Source organism: Lithobates pipiens, unplaced genomic scaffold (assembly GCF_037356315.1).
Source record: "Lithobates pipiens isolate NorthernLeopardFrog02 unplaced genomic scaffold, aLitPip1_a1.2 Scaffold_19, whole genome shotgun sequence".
NCBI lineage: Eukaryota > Metazoa > Chordata > Amphibia > Anura > Ranidae > Lithobates > Lithobates pipiens.
In genome coordinates, this window is record NW_027507764.1 from 508,556,778 (window position 1) to 508,583,719 (window position 26,942).

Genomic DNA, 26,942 nt, shown 5'->3' on the forward strand with positions numbered 1-26,942 from the left:
GAAGCAACAAATGTCAGATATAGGCTTAGGCATGAAAGGTTATATTTACTTGACACAATGGGGTTTATTTACTAAAGCCGGAGAGTTCAAAATCAGTCTCACTTCTGCAGAGAAACCAATCAGCTTCCAGGTTTTATTGCCAAAGATTAATTGAACAAGCTGAGATTAGAAGCTGATTGGTTTCTCTCCAGAGGTGAGACTGATTTTGCACTCTTCAGCTTTAGTAAACAAACCCCATAGTCAGAGCAGACATAGGCAGACAGCGCGCGCGCACACACACGCGCGCGCACACATGCACGCACACAGTGATATATGCATTCAGAAGCACACGCAGTGAGGACATATGTATTCAGTAGAAACAGACACACCTACAGAGGGTATAGAAAAGAATCACCCCCTTTAAATGAACATCACATTTTGTTGCTTTTCAGCCTGAAATGAAGACAGACGCAGCTTTTGTTTTATCCAGCTGTTTTTACTCAGTGCCACTTATAACATCCAAGTAAAAGATATAACATCAACATGTCAGAAAAATAAAGAATTAAAAACGGAATCACCGAATTGTAAAAAAGGATCACCCCCTTGTGTCAGTATTTAGTTGAATCGCCTTTTGCTTTAATACCAACCTTTAGACCCCCTTCACACTGGGGCGTTTTTCAGGCGCTTTAGCGGTAAAAAAAGCACCTGTAAAGCGCTTGAAAGAAGCCTCATCTGCAATCCCAATGTGAAAGCCGAGTGCTTTCACACTGAGATCCCTTTCACACTGGGGCGTTTTTCAGGCGCTTTAGCTTTAAAAAAAAAAAAGCGCCTGAAACAAGCCGCAACTGCAATCCCAATGTAAAAGTCTGAGTGCTTTCACACAGAGGCGCTGCGCTGACAGGGCATCAAAAAAAGTCCTGCAAGCAGCTTCTTTGCAGCGCCGCTGAAGCGGTGAATACACCGCTCCTAAAACGCCCCTTCTCATTGAAATCAATGAGAAATGCCTGAAAAGCACTTTTGACAGCAGCGCTTTGTGGGCGCTTTTAAACCTTTATTTGGCCACTAGCAGGGGTTAAAAGCGCCCCAATAACGCTCGAAAAACGCTGGTAAAGAGATGCTAGTTTAAGCGGCGCTTTACGAGCGTTTTTTGGGCACTGACATTGTGAAAGGGCTCTTAAAGCACTCGAGCTTTCACATTGGGATTGCAAATGAGGCTTCTTTCAAGCGTTTTACATGCGCTTTTTTTAACACTAAAGTGCCTGAAAAACGCTCCATTGAGAAAGGGGTCTTAGTCTGTTAGGATGTCTTTACTAACTTTGCACATCTAGACTTTGCAATATTTGCCCACTCTTCTTTGCAGAACTGCTCAAGTTCCGTTATATTTGATGGTGACCATTTGTGGTCTGTGTTAGTAAAATGACTTGACAACTGCAATGTTTATTCATCTTGGGGGGGGGGGATGCACCATTTGGCAACTTCGGCCTGGGCACTGGATAACCCACCACTGCCTTCAACCACTGTTGCTGTGTGCTTTGGGTGTTTGTCATGTTTTCAAAAATTTGATGGTATTTTGCCTCATCCATTTTTCCTTCTATCCTGACAAGTGCTCCAGTCCCTGCTGCAGAGAAACACCCCCCATATCAGGATATTACCACCTTCATTCTTTACTGTAGGAATGGTGTTATCTGGATGGTGAGCTGTATTAGATTTCCGCCAGACATCGTTTGCTGTTGAGGCCAAATAATAAGAAATTATTATTATTTCAGGATTTATATAGCACCAACATTTAATTAAAAGTAAATAATTGAAAGTTAGTATCACCTGACCAAAACTCCTTTTTCCATGCAGCCTCAGAATCTTCAAGGTGCGTTTTGGCAAGGCTCAGTTGTGACTGCATGTGGCCTTTCTTGAGGAGCGGCTTTTTTCTTGCAACCCTCCCATACTTTCACATGGATGTTATAGGTTGCACAGAGTAAATACAGCTGGATAAAACACAATCTTGTGTGTCTTGATTTCAGGCTGCAAAGAAAAAAAAATGTGATTATTTTAAAAATGGGGGATTATTTTCTATACCCATTGTAGGTGTGCTCTGTGTGTATATTTCTACTGTATACATATGCCCTCACTGTGTGTTTCTGGCTGCATTTGTCGTTCTCACTGAATGTGTGCTGCCTGCCAATGTCTGCTCCGACTATGTGATTATTATAAAGGGGGGTAATTCTTTTCAATGCCCACTGTATTTGCACTGGCAGACGCAAGGAATTTGATGCACAGAGATGCAGTGAGAGTAGACATGCACAGTCCAAGCAGCCATAGGCAGACAGAGTACATACATGGTAAGATAAGAAATAGAACTAGGGTCACTGGTTCGAATCCCAACCACGACACTCCCTGCCTAGAGTCTGCATGTTCCCCCTACGTCTGCGTGGGTTCCCTCCAGGTACTCGTTTTCTCCCACACTCCAAAGATATGCTGGTAGGTTAATTTGATGGATCCTGTCTAAATTGGCCCTTCTAATGTGAGTTAGGGAACTTAACCACTTCAGCCCCAGAAGATTTGGCTGCTCAATGACCAGGCCATTTTTTTGCGATTCGGCACTGCGTTGCTTTAACTGACAATTGCGAGGTCGTGCGACGTTGTACCCAAACAAAATTGATGTCCTTTTTCCCCCCCACAAATAGAGATTTCTTTTGGTAGTATTTAATCGCCTCGGCTGTTTTTATTTTGTGCGCTATAAACAAAAAAAGCAACAATTTTGAAAAAAAAATGCAGTATTTTGTACTTTTTGCTATAATAAATATCCCCATTTTTTTTTTTTTTTTAAAGCAAATTTTTTTCTCAGTTTAGGCCGATATGTATTCTTCTACATATTTTTGGTAAAAAATAAAAATAATTGCAATAAGTGTATATTGATTGGTTTGCCCAAAAGTTTTTTTTACTAGTAATGGCGGTGATCTGCGTTTATCAGGACTGCGACATTATGGCGGACACATTTGACACATTTTTGGGACCATTGGCATTTATACAGCGATCAGTGCTATTAAAATGCACTGATTACTGTAAAAATGTCACTGGTAGGGAAGCGGTTAACACTAGGGGGCGATCAAGGGGTTAACTGTGTTCCCAACTGAAGGGGAAGGGGACTGACTACAGGAATTGATGAATCGTGGTTCCTAGCTAATAGGAACACACAATCTGTCACTCCTCTCAGAACAGAACAGGGATTTGATGTTTACACACACATTTCGATGTTCTGCCTCTCATGGTCACAATCGCTTGTGTGACGGCTGGTCGGCAAGGGGTTAAAGCGGACCTTCAGTCATTTTTCTTTCACCTTTCCATCTATTAAATCTTCTGCCCTCGTTTTAATTTTGAATAGTAAAACATTTTTTTCCGCCGGTAAATACCTTATATAGCACATTTCCCATTTCTTGTCAGGTAAAGAAAAGCCTAATCTTATGACATCATGCACAGCTCGCTCTTTTTCACTCGTGAGAGTTTGCCTGGAAGGGAGAGGGGATGAGTCATAAGAGTGCCAATGAGAGCTGCAGGGCTGGAGGTGTGCCTCTGTGTAAAACCAGGAAGTAAAGCATCCAGTCAGCAGCCGTCAACAGTTAAAATGGTTGCAGCCAGACTTTATGGAGGGAGATTTCTGCGGCATATTTGGCAAGTACAGAATCACAGTATATATAAAATAATATGCAAAGTGGTGGGAGGGAAGCTTCAGAATGGCAAAGAAGTTTTTATTACAAATTATGTGAGCAGACTGCAGTTTCTCTTTAAATTGTAAGCTCCTTGAGGCAGGGACTGATGTAAATGTACAATAATATATATGTAAATCGCTGCATAAATTAACGGCGCTGTATAAGTACCAGTAATAAATAAAATATGCACTTAGGGGCAAAAGCAGAGAAGGCAGATGTATATAGTAAACAGACACACAGAGCACACCCTTACTTTGGGGGCCGACGCAAGGAATTCTGAGCACCCAGATGCAGTAAGAATAGACATGCAGTCAGAGCAGACATAGGCATACAAAGTACATTACATAGTCAGAGCCGACAAAGTGACAAGAATAATGTCCCAGTGTGTGTCCGATAAAGATAAAGATAAAAAAAAAAAAAAGAAGACTTGATCCAGCAACACCAATAATCGCAAAAAAAGTTTCTCAAACAGTGCTCAAGTGACCAATTTGATTTAATTATTTAAATCAAATATTTTTTGATTTTTATCAAATTTATTTTAATATTAATTTATAAATATTACATTTTATTAAATTTATTTTAATAAAATGCTTTGAGTAAAAATCTATCTAATGATAGTTTTCTATTTAAGATACATTAGTAATGGAGTATATTCAGCATGAAATGGAGCTTAGTTATGTAACATGAGGCTGTATTTTCTTTAATATTTAAATTTTTAGTAAACTCATTCAATGAATCCAAGCTTTGCAAGCTGAGATAACATGCACTGCATTGATGCATTCACACAATTTCAATAGTAACCATGAGATAAAACAAAGTTCAGGAATATACCTTTATCCCACTGTTTTGCAAATCTATGTACACTACAAACTATATAATTGAATAGGTTCTGATATCGCTGTTTTACTAACCTGACAGCTTATTCTAAATAGGAAACCTTCATTTTGTTTGCAAATATTAAAAAGACTAACTACCAGAAAGAATGAGTCCATTTAACCACTTAAGCCCCGGACCATTTTGCAGCTAAAGGACCAGGCCTCTTTTTGCGATTCGGCACTGCGTCGCTTTAACCGACAACTGCGCGGTCGTGCGGCGTGGCTCCCAAACAAAATTGGCGTCCTTTTTTCCCCCCCACAAATAGAGCTTTCTTTTTTCACCTCTACGGTTTTTATTTTTTGCGCTATAAACGTATATATAGAGCGACAATTTTGAAAGACCAAGTTAGACTTACCGGTAACTTGTTTTCCAGAAGTCTTTCAGGACAGCACCTGAGAGATAGCGACTCCACCCTCCTCGTTAGGAAACACCTTCTTCCTCCAGACTTTAAAGGGAGGCGCCTCCCTACCACACATCAGTTGTAGAAGAGAACCTCCGGCCCCGGCTGGAACACATAAACACATACATTAGTCACAGCGTAGCATAATATAATACCATAGGGCGGGATGCTTGCTGTCCTGAAAGACTTCTGGAAAACAAGTTACCGGTAAGTCTAACTTGGTCTTTCCCAAGGCGTCTTTCAGGACAGCACCTGAGAGGATAACAGAGACTTACCCCTTAGGGCGGGACAACAGCTTGCAGGACCTTTCTGCCAAACGCCTGATCGCTGGCAGAAGTGAGATCCAGTCTATAATGTTTCACAAATGTGTGAAAACTCGACCACGTCGCCGCCTTGCAGATCTGCTCAGGGGTGGCACCAGCTCTCTCTGCCCACGTAGACGCCAGAGCTCTGGTTGAGTGTGCACAAATTCCTGCTGGAGGAGATAACCCTGCCTGGGAATATGCCTCCGAGATAGCTAATTTCAGCCATCTAGCTAAAGTAACTTTAGAAGCCTGAAAACCCTTTTTTCTTCCTGAGAAAAGTACAAACAGTGAATCTGAACGCCTGAAGGACTCCGTCCTTTCTAAATAACTCAGCAGAGTCCTTCTGACGTCCAAAGTATGGAAAGAAGTCTCCTTATTTCCTTTGGGGTTAACACAAAACGTTGGCAGTACTATGTCCTGTATACGGTTCTGAACTGAAGCTACCTTCGGTAAGAATTTTGCATCTGTTCTAAGAATAACTCTGTCAGGAAAAATGGAAAGATATGGTTCTTTAATTGACAGAGCATTTAGCTCACTGATCCTGCGTGCAGAGACAATGGCAATCAGAAACACGGTTTTTAATGTGAGAAACCTAAGGGAAGCCTCCACAAGAGGCTCAAAAGGCCCTTTTGTTAGAGACTGTAGGACTACCGACAAATCCCATCTAGGAAAAACCTTAACAGGAGCTGGCCTAGATCTTTTAAGAGCTCTAAAGAACCTGATCACCAGCGGATCTGAGGCCACAGATTTTTCTAAGAACACCGTCAGGGCTGCTACTTGCACCTTCAGGGTACTAACTGCCAGTCCCTTGTCTGCACCATCTTGTAAAAACTCCAAGATGGAGACAAGGCTCCCTGGCACCTGGGCGGCTGACAAACACCAAGTTTTATAACGCTTCCAGACCTTAGAATAAATGGCCCTCGTAACCCTTTTCCTACTTGCTAAAAGGGTCGAGATCAAACGGTTGGAAAACCCCTTGCTCCTAAGGAGCTGCCTTTCAGAAACCAGGCCGTGAGAGCCAGGCTGGCCACTCCTGGATGGTTCACTGGGCCCTGCAACAACAGATCGTGTCTGAGGGGCAGACGCCAACAAGGCTTGATTGCCAGGCCTAGAACTGTCGAAAACCAAGCCCTTTTTGGCCAAAAGGGCGTGATTAGAATAACTGGTACCTTCTCCCTCTGAATTTTTCTTAAAATTAACGGGATTAACTGAAATGGGGGGAAAGCATAGCAAAGACGAAATTCCCATGGATAAGCTAGCGCATCTGTGCCCAGCGAGCCATCGCGACTGTCCAAGGAAAAGAACTGGGGAACCTGGGCGTTCACCCTTGAGGCGAACAGGTCTACTTCTGGTAAACCCCATTTTCCGGCAATCATTGTGAATACCTCCGGGTTTAGAGACCATTCTGCTTCCCGAATAGCGTTTCTGCTTAGGAAGTCCGCTACCCTGTTTAGATCCCCTTTTAGGTGGACTGCTGATAGGGATAACAAATGTTTTTCCGCCCACCGAAGAATCTCCATGGCCAGTACCTGAAGCGACCTGCTTCTTGTACCCCCCTGTCTGTTTAAATAAGCCACTGCCGTGGCATTGTCTGTTAGGACCTGGACGTGATGGGACTGCAGTTCCTGAACAAACAACTCCAGAGCTAAGGCAATCGCCTTGAGTTCCCTCCAGTTTGAGGACCTTATTGTCTCCTCTTTGGCCCAGGACCCCTGAGTGAAACGTGTTCCTAGATGGGCTCCCCACCCCCAGGAACTGGCGTCGGTTGTTAGTCTTTTCCCGACTGGAAAAGCCCAGACTAACCCTTCCGATAAGACCTCCTGTCTTTTCCACCACCATAGGGACCTTTTTACCTGGGTTGACATTCTCACCTCTGCCTCTAGGGATGCCACTGTGTGATCCCAAGATTTTAGAAGGAAAGCCTGCAGACACCTGAAATGCATTCTTGCCCACTGGACTGCTGGCATTGCTGAAGTCAGAACTCCCAAAGCTGACATAACCTGTCTTACTGTCAGATTTTGGCTGGTCTGTAATAAAGACACTGCACCGGAAATCCTGTCCTTTTTGTCTAAGGGAAGGAAAATTTTTTGCTCCACCGAATTTATTAGATACCCTAAAAACCGAATCTCCTGAGATGGGTTTAGGGACGACTTTTGGAGGTTCAAAATCCAACCCAATGCCTCCAGATGGCTGCGAGCTTTGCCTAGATTGGTCTGCAATTCCTCGCTGGATGGGGCGAAAAACAGCAGATCGTCTAAATAAGGAATAACTGCGATTCTCTGAAGACGCAGTGGCGCTAAAGCTTCTGCCATTATTTTGGTAAAAATTCGGGGAGATGATGACAGGCCGAAGGGTAGGGCCCTGAACTGGAGATTATGAACCACACCCCCCAACCTCACCGCCAGCCTGAGAAACTTCTGAGACTGGGGAGAGATCGGAACATGTAGGTATGCGTCTTTTAAATCTACTGACGCCATAAAACATCCTGGCGTCAACAGATTTCTGACCGAAAAAATTGAGTCCATTTTGAACTTCCTGTACCTTATGGACTCGTTTAAAGGTTTTAGGTTGAGAATCAACCGAAATTTCCCTGTCGGTTTCTTTACTAGGAAAACATGGGAATAAAACCCCTCCTGCTGTTCTTGCAGGGGTACCTGTACTACTACGCCCTGTTGCATCAGTTCCTCTAGAGAGGACTTCATGGCCAGGGCCCTTACTGGATCCCGCGGTGTTGGTAATCAGGAACCTTTTTGGGGGGTCGTTGACAAACTCGAGTGAGTAACCCTGCGCGAGAGTGGTCAGGATAAACTGATTTGAAGTTATCCCTGACCACTGCGGAAGAAATTCTTGTAGTCTTCCGCCCACCCGCAGAGACGAGTCATTGCGATTTTTCGGCCTGTGTAGGAGGACGGAAGAGAATTCCGCCTCTACCCTTCGGCTTCGGGGCGGACCAACTTTTCCTTCTCCCTTGCAACTTGCTGTCCTGATCCTGAGTTTTTTGAGGTCGAAAAAGACGCTTTGGTACCTGCTTTTTCTTTTTGACCGGAAAGGATCTCTTTTTATCGGCTGTCCTGTCAAGAATATTATCGAGGTCAGAGCCGAAGAGCAAGTCTCCTGAAAAGGGTAACCCACACAGCTTATTCTTTGAAGCCGAGTCACCCGGCCAGGTTTTAAGCCATAAGGCTCTTCTTGCAGCATTAGTTAGAGCTGCTGACCTGGCCGATATCTTAATTGCCTCAGCTGAGGCATCTGCAACATAGGCCACTGCCGTAATCAGGGTAGGAAAAGAATCTAAGATTTCCTGTTTAGGGGAATCTGCAGCTATATGCAACTTTAACTGGTTAATCCAGTATTCTAAATTTCTGGCTACACACGTTGTGGCCATTGCTGGTTTTAAATTGCTCATAACTGATTGCCATGATCTCTTGAGCAAAAGATCCATGCGTTTGTCCATCGGATCTTTCAAAACTCCCATATCCTCAAAGGACAGATCTGTGGACCTTGAAACCTGGGAAAAGGCGGCATCCAGTCTGGGCACCTTGTTCCATACTGCTGCAGGGTCCTCCTCGAAAGGAAAACGCCTTTTGTGGGCTTTGGAGAAAAAGGGCTTTTTCTCTGGATCCTGCCATTCTTTCCTAATGGCCTCAGAGATGACCGGATGAACTGGGAATGTTCGGCCCTTAGGCTCATCCAACCCAGCATGCATGCGGTCATGGAGTGATAATTCCTTTTTCTCCTCACTTAAACCAAGCGTAGCATGAATGGCTTTAAGGAGCCCATCGACCTCTTCAAGGGACAGTTTGAATTTAGAGGGGGCTACCTCAGAATCCTCCAACTCCTCTTCCGAATCTTTAACGGAAAGAGCAGTGGACTGCTTTTCCCTATCTGAAGGGTCTTCAGGCAGAGATTCTAACACCGGGATTGAGAGAGACCCCTGGGAAGACTCTGAAGTGGAAGGCTGACTAGCAGCCGGGTTTGCTAGTGAGTCACGAAAATTCTGGATCGTGGCGTACAGCTCCTTCTTTACAGAGGCCACCAGATCCTCACATACAGAGGCAGATTCCTCTTTAACTAAAGAAGTAATGCAGGGACTGCATAAGGTTTTCTTCCAATTTTCTCCCAGCTTGGCCCTGCAAGAAGGACATCTTTTCTTTGGGTCAGAGCTCTTAGCCTATGAAGAAAAAGACAAAAAAGGGAAAAAAACCAGGGAACCCTTAGTGAGACCCAGTCTCAGCTTTGATAGGGATCACCACACAGGTGCACTAAGAAGAAACCAGTCAGCTTCTAGTGCCCAGACAGGCCCCTTGCCACCAGGGGGGAAAAAAAGAAAGGAGAGAGCGAGACCAAACGCCAGGAAATAGAAAAAGAAAGGCAGACTTTAACTGCTGCCTCTTACCTGGGCCTTGCTGGTGCCTGTGCCTGTCCCCACCGCTGCAGACGCTGAATCTTCCATAATCAGCTGTGCAGAGATCCACTTGTGGCTAAACGCCGCCTCCGGAGTCACGCCGTGCAGCTGCACCGGACCGGAAGCGGAAATAGGCACCAGCACCTGTCCTCCCTCCTCCCCCCTGCGTCCACGCCGGAAACGACGTTTCAGCTGACCCGATGACCCGCTCTGTCACTTCCGGCGCGACCGCCGTAAACAAACATGGCGGCGGCACACGCGCGCCGCCGCGCCTACGAACGTGCGGGCCGCCGAGTCTTCGGCTCTCTCCGAGCACAAGAGGGGAAGAGGAGCCCGCTTGCTACCGCTGACGAGGCGTGGGTAGGTCGGGAGGACAGCGGGTCTCTAAAGGAGGAAAAAAAGGGAAAGAAGCCTAGTCCCTCAGGAACACCTAAGAGAAACAGACTCCTTCCCAAAAGGTGTTGCCTCCGGGCCGGAGGAAACACAAAAACTGATGTGTGGTAGGGAGGCGCCTCCCTTTAAAGTCTGGAGGAAGAAGGTGTTTCCTAACGAGGAGGGTGGAGTCGCTATCTCTCAGGTGCTGTCCTGAAAGACGCCTTGGGAAAAAATTCTATATTTTTTGCTATAATAAATATCCCCAAAAATATATATATAAAAAAAAAATTTTCCCTCAGTTTAGGCCGATACGTATTCTTCTACATATTTTTGCTAAAAAAGTTATAGCTTCCACAAAATAGGGGATAGTTTTATGGCATTTTTTTTTTTTTTTTTACTAGTAATGGCGGCGATCAGCGATTTTTATCGTGACTGCGACATTATGGCGGACACGTCAGATAATTTTTACACATTTTTGGGACCATTGGCATTAATACAGGGATCAGTGCAATTAAAAATGCACTCATTACTGTAAAAATTTCACGGGCAGTGAAGGGGTTAACAGTGACCTAATTTGTGTTTCTTACTGTAGGGGGTGTGGCTTGGCGTGTGACGTCACTGATCGTCGTTCCCTATGACAGTCAGTGACAGGCTCACTAGGAAGCACGGGGAGAAGTTTGTTTACACTTACCTCTCCCCGTTCTTCAGCTCTGTGACCTGATCGCGGGACACCTGTGGCGATCGGGTCCGCGGGTCCCGTGGCCACGGTCACGACCCACATGCTATTCTGCCGACGTACATCGACGTGAGGCGGTCCTTAAGTGGTTAGAGATCACCTGTCATTTCATATCCATCATGGTAGTGCCTGTTAGCGGGCATCCACTCACCTGCTGCCGCCACATCTCCTCACCTTGTTGTGTCACTGCCGCATTACCAGCCGTCCCATTAAAGTGAATGAGGCTGTCGGCGAGTCAACAGCGGGTCAGAAGAGGAGCCACTGCGGGACAGAGATGACAATTGCTCTTTTAAATCAATGTGATTTAAATCATAATTTTTAATCAAGCTATTTTACCAGTGATTTAAATTGACTAAATCAACATCAAGTGAATTCAAAACTCACCAGAACAAATGGCTGCCATTACAGAAGTATAAACGCCTGAGTAGGAATGAAATGCAACAGGGATCAGTGTGGCAATCTGCTCTCAGCATGGCAATCTGCTCTCAGCATTACCTCCTGGTATACTCCAGCTAGGGAGAAATAAAGCCGGCCAAGAGCCCAAAGGAGTTTCTCAGTGCACTGGGTTTGTTATCAGAACAAGCATAAAACTGGAGCAATGAATCTGATTAGCTTACATGTAAAGCCGCTGCTGCCCTCGTATCGCACAACGGCGTGATGTTAGCACCATAATCTTCACCCGACGCGATTTGTCCAATGGGACGTTCATCAAGTCCCACTTTTATATCTCAACTAAGTTTGCATCTTTGTACTAGTTATTTTCAAATGTCCTTATATAGTGAATATTGCACATTTATTTGTTTAATTTGTAGACTGGTGCTGCACTATGAATTGAGGTTAGATATACTACCTTCTGTGACCCCGGGGACTGCTTTGGGTGCCGCTCAAGCTCACTAAAACAGGTTATGGATCTCAAGCATCCGCCACTGGGAGTGCCGGCTTGGTAGGGAGCTCATCAGAGCTCCTACAATCACTGCCAGTAAAGAAAGGACTCCCTGAAGCCGCACATCTGTGTTGTCCCTATGCTGGGTGTACGAATGACAACCTGAGCCTGGACTCCGACAAAGCCACACCCCCAAAGAGTTCCCCTCCGCCCCTCTGAGCTCAGTCATCAGGAAAGGAGGGGCGGAGCAAAACATGTTGGGGGGGCGTGGCTTGATCCGAGTCCAGACTGAGGTTGCCATTCATACACCAAGCATAGGGACAAGTGCAGCTTCAGGGAGTGCTTTCTATATTACCTTCGGTGCTAGCAGACTCAGTTTCACATTTTAGGTTTCATGTCACAGCGCAGATTTTGTCGCATATATATAAAAAATGCATTGAACTCTGAGATTTTGGAAGCTCCCTGTCTTGGTGACCACAAAGAAGGTTAGGGAGAAACTACCCAGTGGCTAGAGACAGCAATAGAAACATGGCAGGCATTCTAACCCTTTCCTATTCTGTCTTTTTCCTGGAGTTATGGTTTAGTTTAGATTAGTGAAATATAATATATTTCAGAAATATCGGTTTATAAAGGTCAAAGTGTAGTGACATCTTCTCTGACCTTTGGAAGGTATGATGTCCCCAGGTACTCTTGTCAATAAGTGCATTTTATCCCAGTGCTATAAATGGACTCAGATAACAATCCCAGGCACAGCAGAAGCGATCAGTCAGCAATAAACTGAAGAAATGCCAAGTGTCACCCATTGATTACAGCCTTCAGTGCCCTGCAGAGAACTGCTGCGGGAAAGCAATTGACATTTCAGTAGAGTGATTTATGCGTGCCCAGCACAAGTGTTGGCAGAGTTGCAGAGCAGCCTGCCATAGAACAGACTGCACAGATATATCTATTCACCCTAATAAAAGCTGTCCACTTTTTTTGGTGACAGGTCCATTTTTTGTATAATAAAACTTTATTTGCAGGCTTTAATATATTCCAATATTCCAGATACATACAGCTTAGGCCCCATTCACACTGGGGCGGTGCGGCCGCCGGCGGTAAAGCGCTGCTATTTTTAGCGGCGCTTTACCATCGCTTTAGCGGCGGTCTGCGGCCGCTAGTGGGGTGGTTTAACCCTGCTAGCGGCTGAAAAGGGTTAAAACCACCCGCAAAGCGGCGCTTTGCCGGCGGTATAGCTGCGCTGTCCCATTGATTTCAATGGGTAGGAGTGGTTTAGGAGGGTAGCGGCTAGCAGAACTTTTTTCACTGTCCTGCTAGCGCACCGCTCCAGTGTGAAAGCCCCTTGTGCTTTCACACTGGAGTGAAAGGGGCCGGATTTTTCAGGCGCCACACAGGCGCTATTTTTTAGCACTGTAGCGCCTGAAAACCGCCCCAGTGTGAAAGGGACCTTACCGGTCCTCAGATGCATTTGTTGATCAACAATGGATCACTGAAGCTAAGGCAATGAGGTAAATGGTCATCGGGTATATGCTGAGCAAACTATTTTGAAACTGGTACTTGCTGCTTCTGCTCCTGAGATAAGGGAATGTCTCAGAGAAAAGAGCAAAAAATAAGAAAAAGGAAGGCATAGATAAGCACAGTATACTGCACTTAGCTGTGCCTCCCCCCTAATCCTGCCATTTACTTATTCCCTGTGACAACCGTACTGAGCAGGGATGTCAATTTAGGACAGTGAGTGTGTTATGTACTAACACTTCCCTTTCTACTCCATAAGAGGGGGGAGGTGTTTTGTATTCCACTTTCAAGCTGGTGACCCTCAGATATCTAGGCAGTCCTTAAAGTGGTTGTAAAGGCTCAAGTTTTTTTTTTACCTTCATACAGTCTAATGTCGCGTACACACGATCGGACTATCCGGCGGACTTGGTACAATCCGCTTGTGTGTGGGCTCTGGCGGACTTTCTTTCCAAAAGTCCGGTGGACTTAGAAAGAAGTTTTGACTCAAAATTGTCCGCATGCTAGTCCGCTGGACTTTTGAAATGAACAGGCTTGCCCACACAGAGAAAAGGTAGCCGAGACTAGCGAAGGAATTGAATGTCGCCGCCTCCATCGGCGAGATTGACACCTCACTAGCCCCGTCGTCTGGTATGGATTTAAAGAACTCCTACGCCGAAAAAAACATTGTGGGGGTCCCCCAAAGTCCATAGCAGACCCTTATCCGAGCACACAGCACGGCCATCAGAAAAGGGGGTGGGGACTTGCAAGGGCCCCCCCCCCCCCCCCCGCACCGTACCAGGCCATGTGCCCTCAACATAGGGGGGTGCTTTGGGGAAGGGGGGGCCCTGCTGCCCCCCTCATCCCAAAGCACCTTGTCCCCATGTTGAGGACAAGGGCCTCTTCCCGACAACCCTGGCCGTTGGTTGTCGGGGTCTGCGGGCGGGGGGCTTATCGAAACCCCTACCCATTCACCTGGTGAAAAAAAAAAGTGTAAATCAAAAAACACAACACAAACATGAGGACAAGGTGCTTTAGGGTGGTGGGGGGCGCAGGGCTCCCCCTCTTCCCCAAAGCACCCCCCATGTTGAGGGCACGCGGCCTGGTACAGCCCAGGAGGCGGGGGGCGCTCGCTCGTCCCCACCCCCTTTCCTGAGCGGCCGGGCTGCATGTTCGAATAAGGGTCTGCTACGGATTTTGGGGGGACCCCCATGCCGTTTTTTCAGCGTAGGAGTTCCCCTTTAAATCCATACCAGGTGACGGGACTAGTGAGGGGACAATCTCACTGATGGAGGCGGTGAGATTCACTTCTTTCACTAGTCCCGACTATCTGGAGGCACGTTCAAAACGAACGGACTTTACTCCGTGTGTGGGCAAGTCCGTTAATTTCAAAAGTCTGGCGGACTCCCGCCATAGTCCGGCGGATTGTCCACTGGACCTAGTCCGCCGGAAAAGTCCGGTCGTGTGTGGGCAGGTCCGCTCGTTCGGAAAGTCCAGCGGACCTCCGCTGCAAAGTCCGGCGGGTTGTCCGCTGGACTAAGTCTGCCGGATAGTCCGATCGTGTGTACGCGGCATCAGGAAGTGTCCCTGTTCAGGTGCCCCCATAGCAAGAAGGGAGGGGTCAGAAGCCGTTGGGGGACCCAAGAAGAGGATCCATTTCACAGAGCAGGCAAGTATGACATGTTTGCTATATAAAAAAAAAAAAAATATGCCTTTAATATCACTTTAAGGAAAGGATCTGGAAACAGCCATAGTCTCTCGTGAAATTAGCAACAGTCAGCAGCACATTGTAGCAAAGTACAGGAACATTGACAAAGTTTTGGGCAATTTAACACTCACCCCAATCATGACACAGCAGCTTCTATATGAAGATGGCGGCTTTATCCAGGGTAAGAACTGGGACAATGCAGAAGAGGAAGAAGGATCAAATGAAATGTTGCCACTGAGTAGGGAAGAAGGGGGACATATCAGGTCCAAAACCGGTATTTTATATCATACTTTTATCCAAAATAAGATAAGGGAAAAAAAACAACAAACATTAAGCACACAGCAAGCTCTAATAATTTAAGGGCCAATAACCCCTAAAAAATGTTTGGGTGTACTGACACTTTAACCTCTTCCCACTCACGCTATAGCCAAAAGACATCTGCAGCATGGACTCACATTGCCGGGAGGGCGTCCACCAACATCCTCATGATTGCAAGGCATGCATCAGCAGGGATCTGTGACCGCCATCTCCTTAGGACACAGCTGATCACAGATCGGGGTAAAGAGCCAACCAGCTGTATCCAATCACAGCTGATCACGATGTAAACAGGATTTGATTTATCGGCATTCCTCTTCTCAGCTATCCGTCTCAAAAAAAAAAAAAAAAAAGTTTTTTTTATGGGTACAGTGCTGACCTCGCAATTTTCACTAAAAGTGTGAGAGCTCTGAAAATTGGCCTGGGCAGGAAAGGGGGGGGGGGTAAAAAAGTGTCCAGTAGGCAAGTGGTTAAAGTGTCAGGAAACCCAACATGGGTTCAAAGTTTTTATATATTAGGATCCTCTAGTAATGTTGTCTTGGGATGACTGCTGCAATGGATTAATTTGTACTAATACTTCCAGGACCCCTTCACACTTTTCTGCCATATTCACAGCAAAGCAATTTCATAAAGTTGTCATTTTTCAGTTGTCCCTGTCACTTCCTAACATTTTTTGAACTTTCCATTCATCTTTTATCTACCTTCCATAAACTACTAATCCCATCACCCACCATGTAATGCAGATGAAGAAAGGAAGAAATATTTTAAGTCCAGCCTGGGTGACAACCATGGCTTACTCCAAAGATACAGCAGTAGTGAGCATAGATGCCTTATTTAAGGACGGGTAACCTGCAGTATTAATGTATTTAATGTGTGTTCCTCTGCTCCAATATGCCTACAGCTAGTTAATACAGGAAGGTGACAAAAGGGAACACAAGAGGGCACCAACTGAGTGCAGCATAAATGGGTTTATTGTGATTAAAAAAAAAGCAAAGTCACAGAAATCTAAAATCAAAAGAGCTCATCTGCAGCCACACCACACTGGATGGAAGAGCAGCTCGCGACAGCAAAAAGAGTGTTGTCAGTGAGAAAATCAAGTCCAATGTTGCAGGAAGTGAGGAGAGCCACTGTGGAACACGGCAGGATGTGACATCACACCTGGGGTGGGCTACTTGCTAAAGTAATGGGTTTCATTTTGGAGCCCCTTAGGTCTTTGATTTTACAATTCTGAGTTTGCATTTGGCTTTTTAATCATAATAAACCCATTAATGCTGCACTTAACTGGCGCCCCTTGTGTTCCTTTTTGTAAATTTCAGATTTGTTCCTGTCCCAGTTGGAGCGGTCTACTGAAGTACAACATCCTTCCTATGGGATATTTATACTGTAAACTCCTTAAACATTTTGGAACTACTTATGCTACACACAAGTATCTCTTCACATTTATCTAGGCTAGGGGGTAAAGGCTAACTTATGTGGATTGTGCATTTGCATTAGTTTGCGCCACAATTTCACTTGTTGTTAATACGGGGAAATTAAACCAATAGTCGTGTTATATGACCCTATGGCTAAAGTTCACATGGGCATTGAATTTTATAGCATCATACCATCCATCCGATGCATTGCACAGGCATTCAAGCCATGTCAAGTGATGCATCTCAAACACCCTGTGAGATTTTAATTTTTTTTTTACAATGCAAAAATTTTCACTTTTGGCACTTACCTGTGCTGTAAAAGTCAATAGAAGTGAATGAAGCTGGTTAGAAAGTGTTAATGCCGGCCAAACTCTGCAGGTAGCATTATTCTTGCTTCGTCATGATGCAATGCTAATGCTGCTGTGTGTACACCTCCATCTGCTCCCTGTTAACAGTTTTGAGTTGCATAAATAGGAAGCGATAGAAAGGTAACACATCTGTCTATGTTGAATGCCTTGTGTGAATGAGGCCTATGGGTTTGAGCATAGCTGTAGCTATATTCTACAGTAATCAATGGAGTTGATCTGGAGGTAGCAAAACATGAATCTGAGGACAGCTAGAAGGTTTAATGCTAGAAAGGTCTGATATAAACCACTCACATTTAAGATGCTTGAGAGGGGTTACGATTTCAATGTACAAATACCGTACTGGTGACCCCCACAATAGGGATAAAACTTTCCAGTGAAAGGCCATTTAAAAGACTTGCGGCCATTTACAAAAATTAGAGGAAAATCGATTTAACCAGAAACTGTGTAGAGGGTTCTTTATGGTAAGAGCAGTAAGAATTGGAATTCTCTTCCACAAACTGTGGTCTCAGCGGGGAGCATCGATAGTGTCAAAAAAACGGATAGGCACCTAAAGCGACCAAAACATACAGGGTTATACAATGTAATATTGATATAAAAGCACACACATAGGTTGGACTTTATGACCTTTCGTCTTTTTTCAGCCTCACCTACTATGTAAGAGGTTGAATAGAGCACTGCAGTGATATGGAATACACACAGGCTTAGCAGGTCTGTGAACAACCTCAGCTGAGCATGCTCCTTTGTTATCGGCTTTCTGGCCGAACAGAACAAGTTAATCATGTACTGCCAGCTGCAGGATGTGTCATTTGCCGCGTCTGACGTAAGGGCAGGAAATAATTACTCATGCATTACTTTCAAATATAAACTACAGCTCAGTTTCAGTGTGACGTATGAATACTGCCTGATCTGTTGGAACTTCATATTGTATTGGTCAAACAGTTAAACCTCCTTTAATTGAGGGATTGTGTATACTGTCCTTGAAATGCGTTAAACATATCACTTTCCTTCAGTTCTTTACTATTGAAGGACGCCCTTGCATAACTGCTAGAAATATTTATGGCATATACACAGTGATGGTACATATACAGTGACTATTGCAGTCACATTGGCTGGTCTATGGAGAAATTTGTTTTAACTTTATCTTTTTACTGTAGGAAAATAATTTATGTCAGGATCACGTTTATGGTCGTATGAAACTGATACAGTAATTCCTGTCATTTATCAGTTGCAGGGCTTGTTCACTCCTGTTGTGTAATGGTGTGATATTACGGTCTGGACTTGTAAAAAGTATTTGCTACGGGGCCAGTGTACATTCAAGCTGAAAATTAAAGTGATTATAAAGTCTTGTGTTTTTTTGTTTTTTTTTAAAGAACAAACATGTTATATTTACCTGCTCTGTTGCAGTGGATTTGCACAGAACAGCCCAGATCCTCCTCTTCTCAGGTCCCTCTTCGGTGCTCCTGGCCCCGACTGTCAAGTGCCCCCACAGTAAGCAGCTTGTTATGGGGGCACCCGAGCTGAGCTGCAGCTCTGTGTGTTCATTCAGACGTGGAGCTGCCGTTTGCGTGCCCTCCCCCCCACCCCCTCTCTCCCCTGATTGGCTAACTGACTTTGACAGCCCCGGGGGGGGGGGGGGGGGGGGAGGGGTGGTAATGGTGCTGCTGCTTTGTCTCAGCCAAATCGGGGGGGGGGGGGGGGGGATCTCCCAGACATCACTGGACAGATGGGCTCAGGTAAGTATTGGGGGGGGGGGGCTGCTACACACAGCAGGCTTTTTTATTTTTAATGCATTAAGTAAAAAAAAAAAAACCTTCTGCCTTTACAACTCATTTAACTGTAAGCACCATAAACTGAAACCACTAATTTAATAACCAATTAAAACATTTTTATATTCAAAGCAAGCTCACCCATCCACGTCTCATGCATTATTTTGTTGGGAACTCACTTTGAAACCTCCCTCCCCCTCCTAGAATTTTTAGTTGTGGCCAACTTGAGTAAAGGCAGTAAATTCATGTAGCATTTACTTCCTGGAATCCATCTGACCTTAGCTTGGGCATAGAGGTGGTTGTGCTTAGCAAAGAAAGTCCCTCCTCCCAATAAAAGGGAAAAAATGCTCATGAAGGCTAATGGGATGTACGACGCCATTTTGGCCTACGCCAGAAACCAGGAAGCAACTGACAAAATGTAAAATTTCAAGTGGTTATAAAGTCAGATTTACAAATAACTGGCATCCCCTCTGTTGTACAAAGATATAAAGTATTGTGTCAGCTTTTCTAAAATGATAATCCTATATACCTTTTTGCACAGCTCTGTGTGGTCACGTGATCGCTACCGGCTCTCCTTCCCCGATCTGAGGTGAGCATCCAAGATTCCCTCTGACAGCCGCCATATAGCAGAGGGAGATCACGTGACCGCCCAGCGGAGCTTTACAAGAAGGTATTGTAATTTTGAAAAGCTGACACAATATTTTATATCTTCATAACAGAAAATGCCAGTTATTTGTAAATCTTACTTTACAGCCCCAGGAAATAGCAGCAGGGGGAGAGGTGAGGGGTGGGAAGGAGTGTGGCTCTCACAGACACACAAATGACAGGCAGGGAGGAAGGGGGAAGAGACTGAGCATACAGCAGGATAACAGAGACACAAACTGACCACGGTATCATAGATCAGCAGCCATAATTACTGTGGTCAGTACACCTAGGGGGACACAGGAACAGGCAGCATCAACCAGGTATTTTACAACATACAGTGGGACAAATGACACTGCAGAAGCACTATGGTATTTGTCATGCGTTAAAAGGAACAGACTTTTTTTCTTCTTTTTAAGGTTACAACTACTTTAAGTAAATATATCTTCCTATATATATTTACTAATGCTAGCAGCATAAAGATTAAAATAGTTAATGTTGATTTGGGGTTTAGTTCCACTTTTCTTCCTCCAGTTTTACTTTTGCAGTAGAGAAAAATATGATGTTCCGTTCTACCAGACAAACAGCTGTGTTGTAGAACAGTAAAAATGATCAGACAAGCACATTCCTGACAGGTAAATAAGCCTTGAGTTCATCTTAAAAAACACAGCTCTGCATGTTAGTGCGATTAAAGGCCTATTGTCAATCATATTTACGAACTACAAATAGTCACAATTTCAGAAATAAATACACTTTTTTGCAGGTTAAAAATGTATTATTTTTTTGTTGCAGGAGCTTGTAAAGCATTGCACTGGTGATCAGATCGCTGATGCCATGCAGGTCTCCTGCAGACCTGTCAGTGTATAGCAGGGATAGCCAATTAACGGACCTCCAGCTGTTGCAAAAATACCTCTGGGTGTCATACTTATGACTGTCAGAGTTTTGCCAAGCCTCATGGGACTTGTAGTTCTCCAACAGCTGGAGGTACACTAATTGCATATCCCTGGTGTATAGGCCTGCTTATACTTCATACAAAGGCAGCCAATACACACTGACAGGAAGAACAATTGAATGAACTACCACTGGTAGTTCATTGAAACACTAAAATCCGACAGCCGCAAAGGCTACCAGACCTTGTAGTTTTCCATTCACAGAGCCCTTTGAATGAGTGATGGGGCCGGCTGCCCGGAGCCCCACACATCCATGTATTTTTATTTTTTTGTTAAATTTTGACAGCTAGCGGCTGGAGAAGATGCCCCCTGGAGTCGGTGCATTCATAACATGTTACACTCTGAATATGGGTGTAGCACGTAATGAAAGGTGAACTTCTCCTTTACTTAAAATCCGGGCACAAAACCACTCAATAGTTACAAAGGTTATAAATCCACTCTTTATGCACCAAACGTCATTACAAACCCAGTTATTCCTAAAAGTAGCAGTGACATCACTGTGCTGTACATTGCTCAGAGAGCAGAGCTGTGGAAAGGACATGGCAGGGCCACCCACTACAGTAGTGGTCCTCAACTCCTGTCCTCAGGAGTCACCAACAGACCAGATTTTAAGTATTATCTTACAGAGAGAGACTAGAATACTGCAATCACTGAGCAGCAAATGATATCACCTGTGATGTATTTCAGTTATCTTGCAAAACTGGCCTGTTTGTGGGCCCTGATGACAGAAGTTGAGAACCACATTGCTACAGGCTTCCTGAAGAAAACTACACGAGGAGACAGAGTCAAGACCAGTCATCATGCACAAAGAGCAGCATTTACAGGTCTGCATTACTGGAAGCTCCCGCACAGAGGGAAAGTTTCACACTGGATTACTGCACAGATCTGGAAGAAATGTACTAAGCACTCCGATATACCCATGAAAAATGTATTTAGAAATCACTAACTAAAATGCTTTCTATATTGTAGTAAAATACAAAAAGAAAAGTCCCTACACATTCACAAAAAATACATTGCAGGTAACTGCATGGATATGTCCTAGACCCATAGGAAATACAGTAAATGGAGTGTAGTGCGTTTCTGTGGATCTGCAAAAAAAAAACAAAAAAAAAAAAAAAAAAAACACATTTGTAAACCTAGCCTGCAGTATATCTAAATTATATATTTTTTTTACATTTTGAGTAGAGGGATTAGAACACCTGTCAGGATTTTATTGCCGTTTGTGCTCGGTCTCCATTTGTCATGTGTGCCGTCATCACCGAGATAAAAGAAAATCCCAGAACAGGAATAGAGATGAATTCATCCAGTAGGGACACTAGTTCTGATGGCAACCATCTAACACTTCCCTTCCTCCAGACTCACAATGCTGCTGTCCAAATGTTCTCCCTTGTATTAAATCATCTGGAGTGGTGTCTCTAATACAGGAAGGGGGGGGGGGGGGGGTTACTGGCCAGGTCACCAGGGGAAAATAAATAAATACAGCTACTACATCTAAGGATTGGCAAGTTACAAAACATTACATTTTTGGTTTTATTGCCGCTTTAAAAGGCCAACTCCATCTTTTTCACTACGTTCATGTTACACCCATATTTAGCGTGGAACATGCAAACCAGTTCTTCTCCCCTGCAGCCTGTAATTCAGTGCAGCTGTGTAGGGGCTCCACCAGCATAGTTGCATCATTCATTCACAGAGAGTCCCATCAACCCCTGAAGCACACAAACTTGTAGTCCTCAAGTGAACACAAGTGCGGTAATCGCCCTACTTCATAGGCAATTGACAAAGTTCACTGGTCCCAAAAGCGTCCCATCTATCCGCCACAATCACCACCATTATTAGTAAAAAAATAAAATAAAAATAGCCAAAATTCTATCCCCTATTTTGAAGATGCTATAACTTTTGAGCAAACCAATCAATATACGCTTATTGTGATTTGTTTTTACCAAAAATATGTAGAAGAATACATATCGCCTTAACTGAGGAAAACTTTTTGGGGATATTTATTATAGCAAAAAGTACAAGATAGTTTTTTCAAAATTGCCGCTTTTTTTTGTTTATAGCACAAAAAAATAAACCGGAGAGGTGATCAAATACCAAAAGAAAGCTCTATTTGTGGTGGGAAAAGGACAATTTTGTTTGGGTGCAATGTCGCAAAACCGCGCAATTGTCAGTTAAAGCAGCACGGTGCTGTATCAAAAAATAGCCTGGTCGGAAAGGGGATCAATTCTTCCAGGGCTAAAGTGGTTAATATACCATTGAAAGCATGACAAGTGCCAAGAAAAAAAATTAAAATAAAACCTTCACGTGCAGAACATTGCACAGCTGGACAGCTACACACACACACCCCCCAAAGTAACCTGGGTCTTCAGCAGACCAACACACCCATTTCTCCAATAAAAAAAGAAATAAAAAAAAATAAAAAATAAAAAAGTGTATGGGTTTGGGGGATTATTGCAGTTTCATACTTACCTAAGTGGATGCAGCCTCGGTCCCCACCACCTCTGCACTGGGAACTGAGCCATCAAACACCGCTAATGGCTCGGTTCTCTCAGCTCCCCGAGCAGAGAGCTGCTGCCTGTCAAACAACAGCTCTCCTGCTCTGCTGCTCCACACACAAGTTCAGAACTGTAGATGGGTGGGAAGTGGACAGTTGGACTGATATTGGTGACGGAGAGAACTTCAGACCGATCTCTGCTGAAAACGGGTCACAGGAGTGCAAAACAAATTGCACTCCTGTGACTTATAGAAGTCCAGCCAAACGAGCTCAGGCTGGACTTCTAATTGGAGCACCTTTTGAAGGGGGCGTTTCAGACCACTGTGTTGTGTGGAAAGCACCAGTCTGACTTTCCAGTGTGCTGCCACCATCTGGTATTTTAATGGCTTGCGGCATGCTTTTTTTTAAGGTCACGTGGCAACACGACTAAGAAAAAAAAAAAGCCATTTTGTGGCGCTTTCCATTCATTTCAATGGACAGGGAAGTTTGAGGCACTTTTTAACCACTTCAGTACAGGGCATTTTCACCCGCCTTCCTGCCCAAGCCAATTTTCAGTGCTGTCGTAATTTGAATGACAATTGCGCGGTCATGCAACACTCTACCCAAATTAAATTGTTATAATTTTTTTCCCCACAAATAGAGCTTTCTATTGGTGGTATATGATCATCTCTGCGTATTTGGTTATTTTTGCGCTATAAACAAAAGGGCAACAAGTAAAAAAAAAAAAAAAAAAAAAAAAAAAAACACGACAATATTTGATTTTTCCTATAATATATATTCCAATAAAAATAAAAATAAAAACAACCCCCCGCAATAAGCATATGATTGGTTTGCGCAAAAGTTCTAGTGTCTACAAAAAAATAGGGGACAGTTTTATGGCATTTTTATTTTACTAGTAATGGCGGCGATCTGCTGACATTGCAGTGGACAGATCGGACACGTTTGACACCATTCACATTTATACAGCGATCAGTGCTATAAAAATGCATTGATTACTGTATAAATGTCACTGGCAGGGAAGGGGGATGGTTAACACTAGGGGCCAATCAAGGGGTTAAATGTTTTACCTAGGAAGTGATTCTAACCGTAGGGCGAGGGGACTCAAGGGGAGATCGATTGGTGTTCCTCTGTACTGGGAACACACCATTGGTCTCCTCTCATCTGACAGGACGAAAATCTGTGCATTAACACACACAGATCTATGGTCCTGCTTTTACCTGCCAATCGCGGGTGCCCAGCGGTCATCATGGCCACCAAGCACGTACATTGGCTCTTGAGTGACACAGCTCGCTCCCCCCCAGATGGCTAGGAAGTCATGACGCCCGCCCAGGATGAGAGATCTCTCCTGCGGATGTCATATGGGTGGGATGTGACGTAATTAAAGGGCCCCAAAGATGCCGCTTGCAGGAATTTTGCATCATCCCAGTGTGAAAGCATCCATTGAAATGAATGGAAAGCAGTTTTCAGGCACTATTTTTAGCGCAAAAGCGCCTTAGTGTGAAAGGGATCTTAAAAAAATAAAAATAAATTAATTATAAAAAACAAAAAGGCATACTCGTATTTGCAGCTTGACTGCATATCGCAGTAGTAAGTATACATAATTCAGATGAGCTTTACAAAAAAAAAAAAATAATAATAATAATAATTTGTACAAAGTGAACCTGCAAGGCTGCAATTGATGCACACACTCTGAAACCACTACTTACATGACCAATGGGGGTCAGTACTTTAAGGATCTTTGTGCGTTTTTGACATTGGTTTGAGAGGCTACTGAAATCATTCAGAACTCGCTGGCAGTCCATTTGGCCTGTTTCGATCAGCTTTTGCATTTCCATGGACTTGTATGAGGACAGACAGTCCTAAGCCAACAAAAGCCAGTTGACAGACTCCAAAACTCAAACCTGAAACAAGTATTCAATTAGAAGCTGATGTCACTTTAAAAATGCTAGTTTCAACTCAGATCAGCAGCGGTAGCCAACAGTCCTTTCAGTACAGATTTATTTTAAAAAAAAGGGAAACTATAATTGTTCTGAGAGAATTTTTAATTTTTTTATTTGACAGCTGAACAGGGTTAAATGAGAATACAGCATCAAAACTGATTTTAATGTTTGAACTTGCAGTTCTTTTGCAGAGACTTTAATGTCAGGATCCACCCAGGTCCCTAACCGGCAGCTGGCTCAGCCTCAGTAGGCCACTGAGAGCCTCCTGCGAGCACTGGCTCTCTGCGAGCCTTTGATTGCTCAGTTCTTGGTTTTCGAGGCACCAGGGACTGATTGTGCATCCATCCAGGTGAGCATGCATGCTTTTTTTTCCCCTCAAACTTCTCTTTAGAGCAGATGCTGCTATCCCACCGTTACACTAAGTGGCTTGCATTTCAAGGCCTATTCATAAAAGGCGGGCAGCACTCCATGACTGTGGGAGAGCAAGTCACATGACTGGGCTTTCTGGCTTTTTTTTGCCCCCACCTCCTATTAATTTTTATTGGGCTCTGCAATCCTGAAGCCAGCAAAATGCAATACACATTTGTAAAGCACATGGTTGTGATAAATATATATTTATATATTAAAACCCTCACTACAGCTTTGGAAATGGACCCCTTAATGATGTATTCAGACAACAGGAAGCCAGCATTCTTAACCATGTAACACATTTGTGCTGCTGCAAAGATGGTGGGCTTTAATGCTCACGCGTGTGTATATAGATGACTAAAGGTTTCTGTGCACGCCCAGCACAGTGACCAAGCTACAGGACAGCTCCTGGTCTCTTATAATGATCGTGGGCTGGTGGGACCAGCTCCTGGTCATGTGACTTGACCGTAAATCAGTGCTCACGTGATCAGGCAGTCCTTCCTGCCCTGGGTGTGAAGACCCAGTAAAAGGGATGCTGGTCAAGGGGTTAAGAAGTCAACAGCAGTAATATGCATTATTCTGTGCCATACATCTGGGGAGGGCCAGTCTCCCTGATGCCAACTTCACCACTTTTCTGCTCCTATAGCAGCCACAAAACAACATGGGAAACAGCCTGCACAGAATCAAGAGATTGCACTCAGACCTGAAGCACCTGAGAGAATCAAGCAGGATCTGGCTGCAGGAAAATTGTGCAACTTCACACTGACATTTGGCAATTTATAGACTGTATAATTAGCTGTTCACACCAGCGGCTGTGCTGGAATGCAGTCACTGGTGTACTGTAGGATAACAGTGGTGCATTACTTAAAAAAAATAAAAGTGTAATTGAAATGCTAAAAAGTGACATTTCATTAAAGTGTTACTAGACCCACAACAGTAAAATCAGTCTGTAGATGCACTAAAGCATGCTTGTTATACTCACTGTGGAACCTAAGGGGTTAATCCTCTGCATTTGGTATAAAGGCTGTTTGGTCCAGTCTGTCTTCACTGATCCTCCTCCTTCCAAAGTCCCCAATCAATCTCCTGGTAGAACAGAACCTTTGGTGTCACTCTGCAAATTGCTCAGTTTGGTGTGTATTGCTAGGAATGATCAGCACAGGGCCAACCAACACTATCCAGACAGAGGGTCAGGGGTTATTCCGGGAGAATGAAAACTCTTAACAAGCTTTAACCAGACACTGATAGGACATCACAAGACTGCTATATACTGCTGATGAGAAAAGTTATTTAGCAGTTTATATTTACTAAAATAATGGCATTTCCATGTACTGTGGGAGACCAGATATAGTGAATGCAGGGTCCTGGGTTTAGTAACACTTTAAGTTACTATTGGCTACAGCCTGGTGAGAGGCATTGGCTTGCGCCACACTGCTGAAAAAAAATTAAATAAAAAAGTACTGCATACTGCACTTTCACAGTGTGAACTGACCAGGTAGGAGACGAGGCAATTTTGTATCACAGTTTGATTTTGCTGCAATAGCAGCCCAACGCAGTCCTACTGCACCTAATGTGAACAGTCCCTGAACATAAAAAAAAATATATATAAATTATACTGTCTGGTCCCATCCCTAACCAAATCATATTGGCCTATGACTGGCACGGCGAGTTGTATGCGATGCAGGAACCAGCACTGGAATTGCGCTAGTTCCCGCATCGCATATATGTGTGAACCGGCACGGAGTCACCCACCCTGACAAATTCAGTTTATTTTTGGGAGGATTTCACAATTCT

General features: G+C 44.2%; 1 protein-coding gene across 8 annotated transcripts; it reads right to left on the reverse strand.

Annotated features, from left to right (window-relative positions):
• Positions 1-454: 454 nt before the first annotated feature.
• LOC143997483 (uncharacterized) lies at positions 455-26,297 on the reverse strand. Of its 8 annotated transcripts, none has more exons than XR_013277690.1 (6): positions 26,134-26,297; positions 16,895-17,031; positions 14,991-15,093; positions 10,955-11,041; positions 1,801-1,998; positions 455-1,706 (listed from the first exon to the last, which is right to left on the reverse strand). XR_013277690.1 is itself a non-coding variant. In XM_077493118.1 (2 exons), the coding sequence occupies exon 1, from the start codon at positions 6,510-6,512 to the stop codon at positions 5,238-5,240; it is 1,275 nt and encodes a 424-aa protein (XP_077349244.1). In that variant the 5' UTR covers positions 6,513-6,558; the 3' UTR covers positions 455-1,706; positions 1,801-5,237. The 8 variants fall into 8 exon arrangements, 1 of the variants encoding a protein (XP_077349244.1); XR_013277688.1 differs by having other exon boundaries at positions 24,510-26,297; XR_013277687.1 differs by lacking the exon at positions 26,134-26,297 and having other exon boundaries at positions 16,895-18,524.
• Positions 26,298-26,942: the final 645 nt, after the last annotated feature.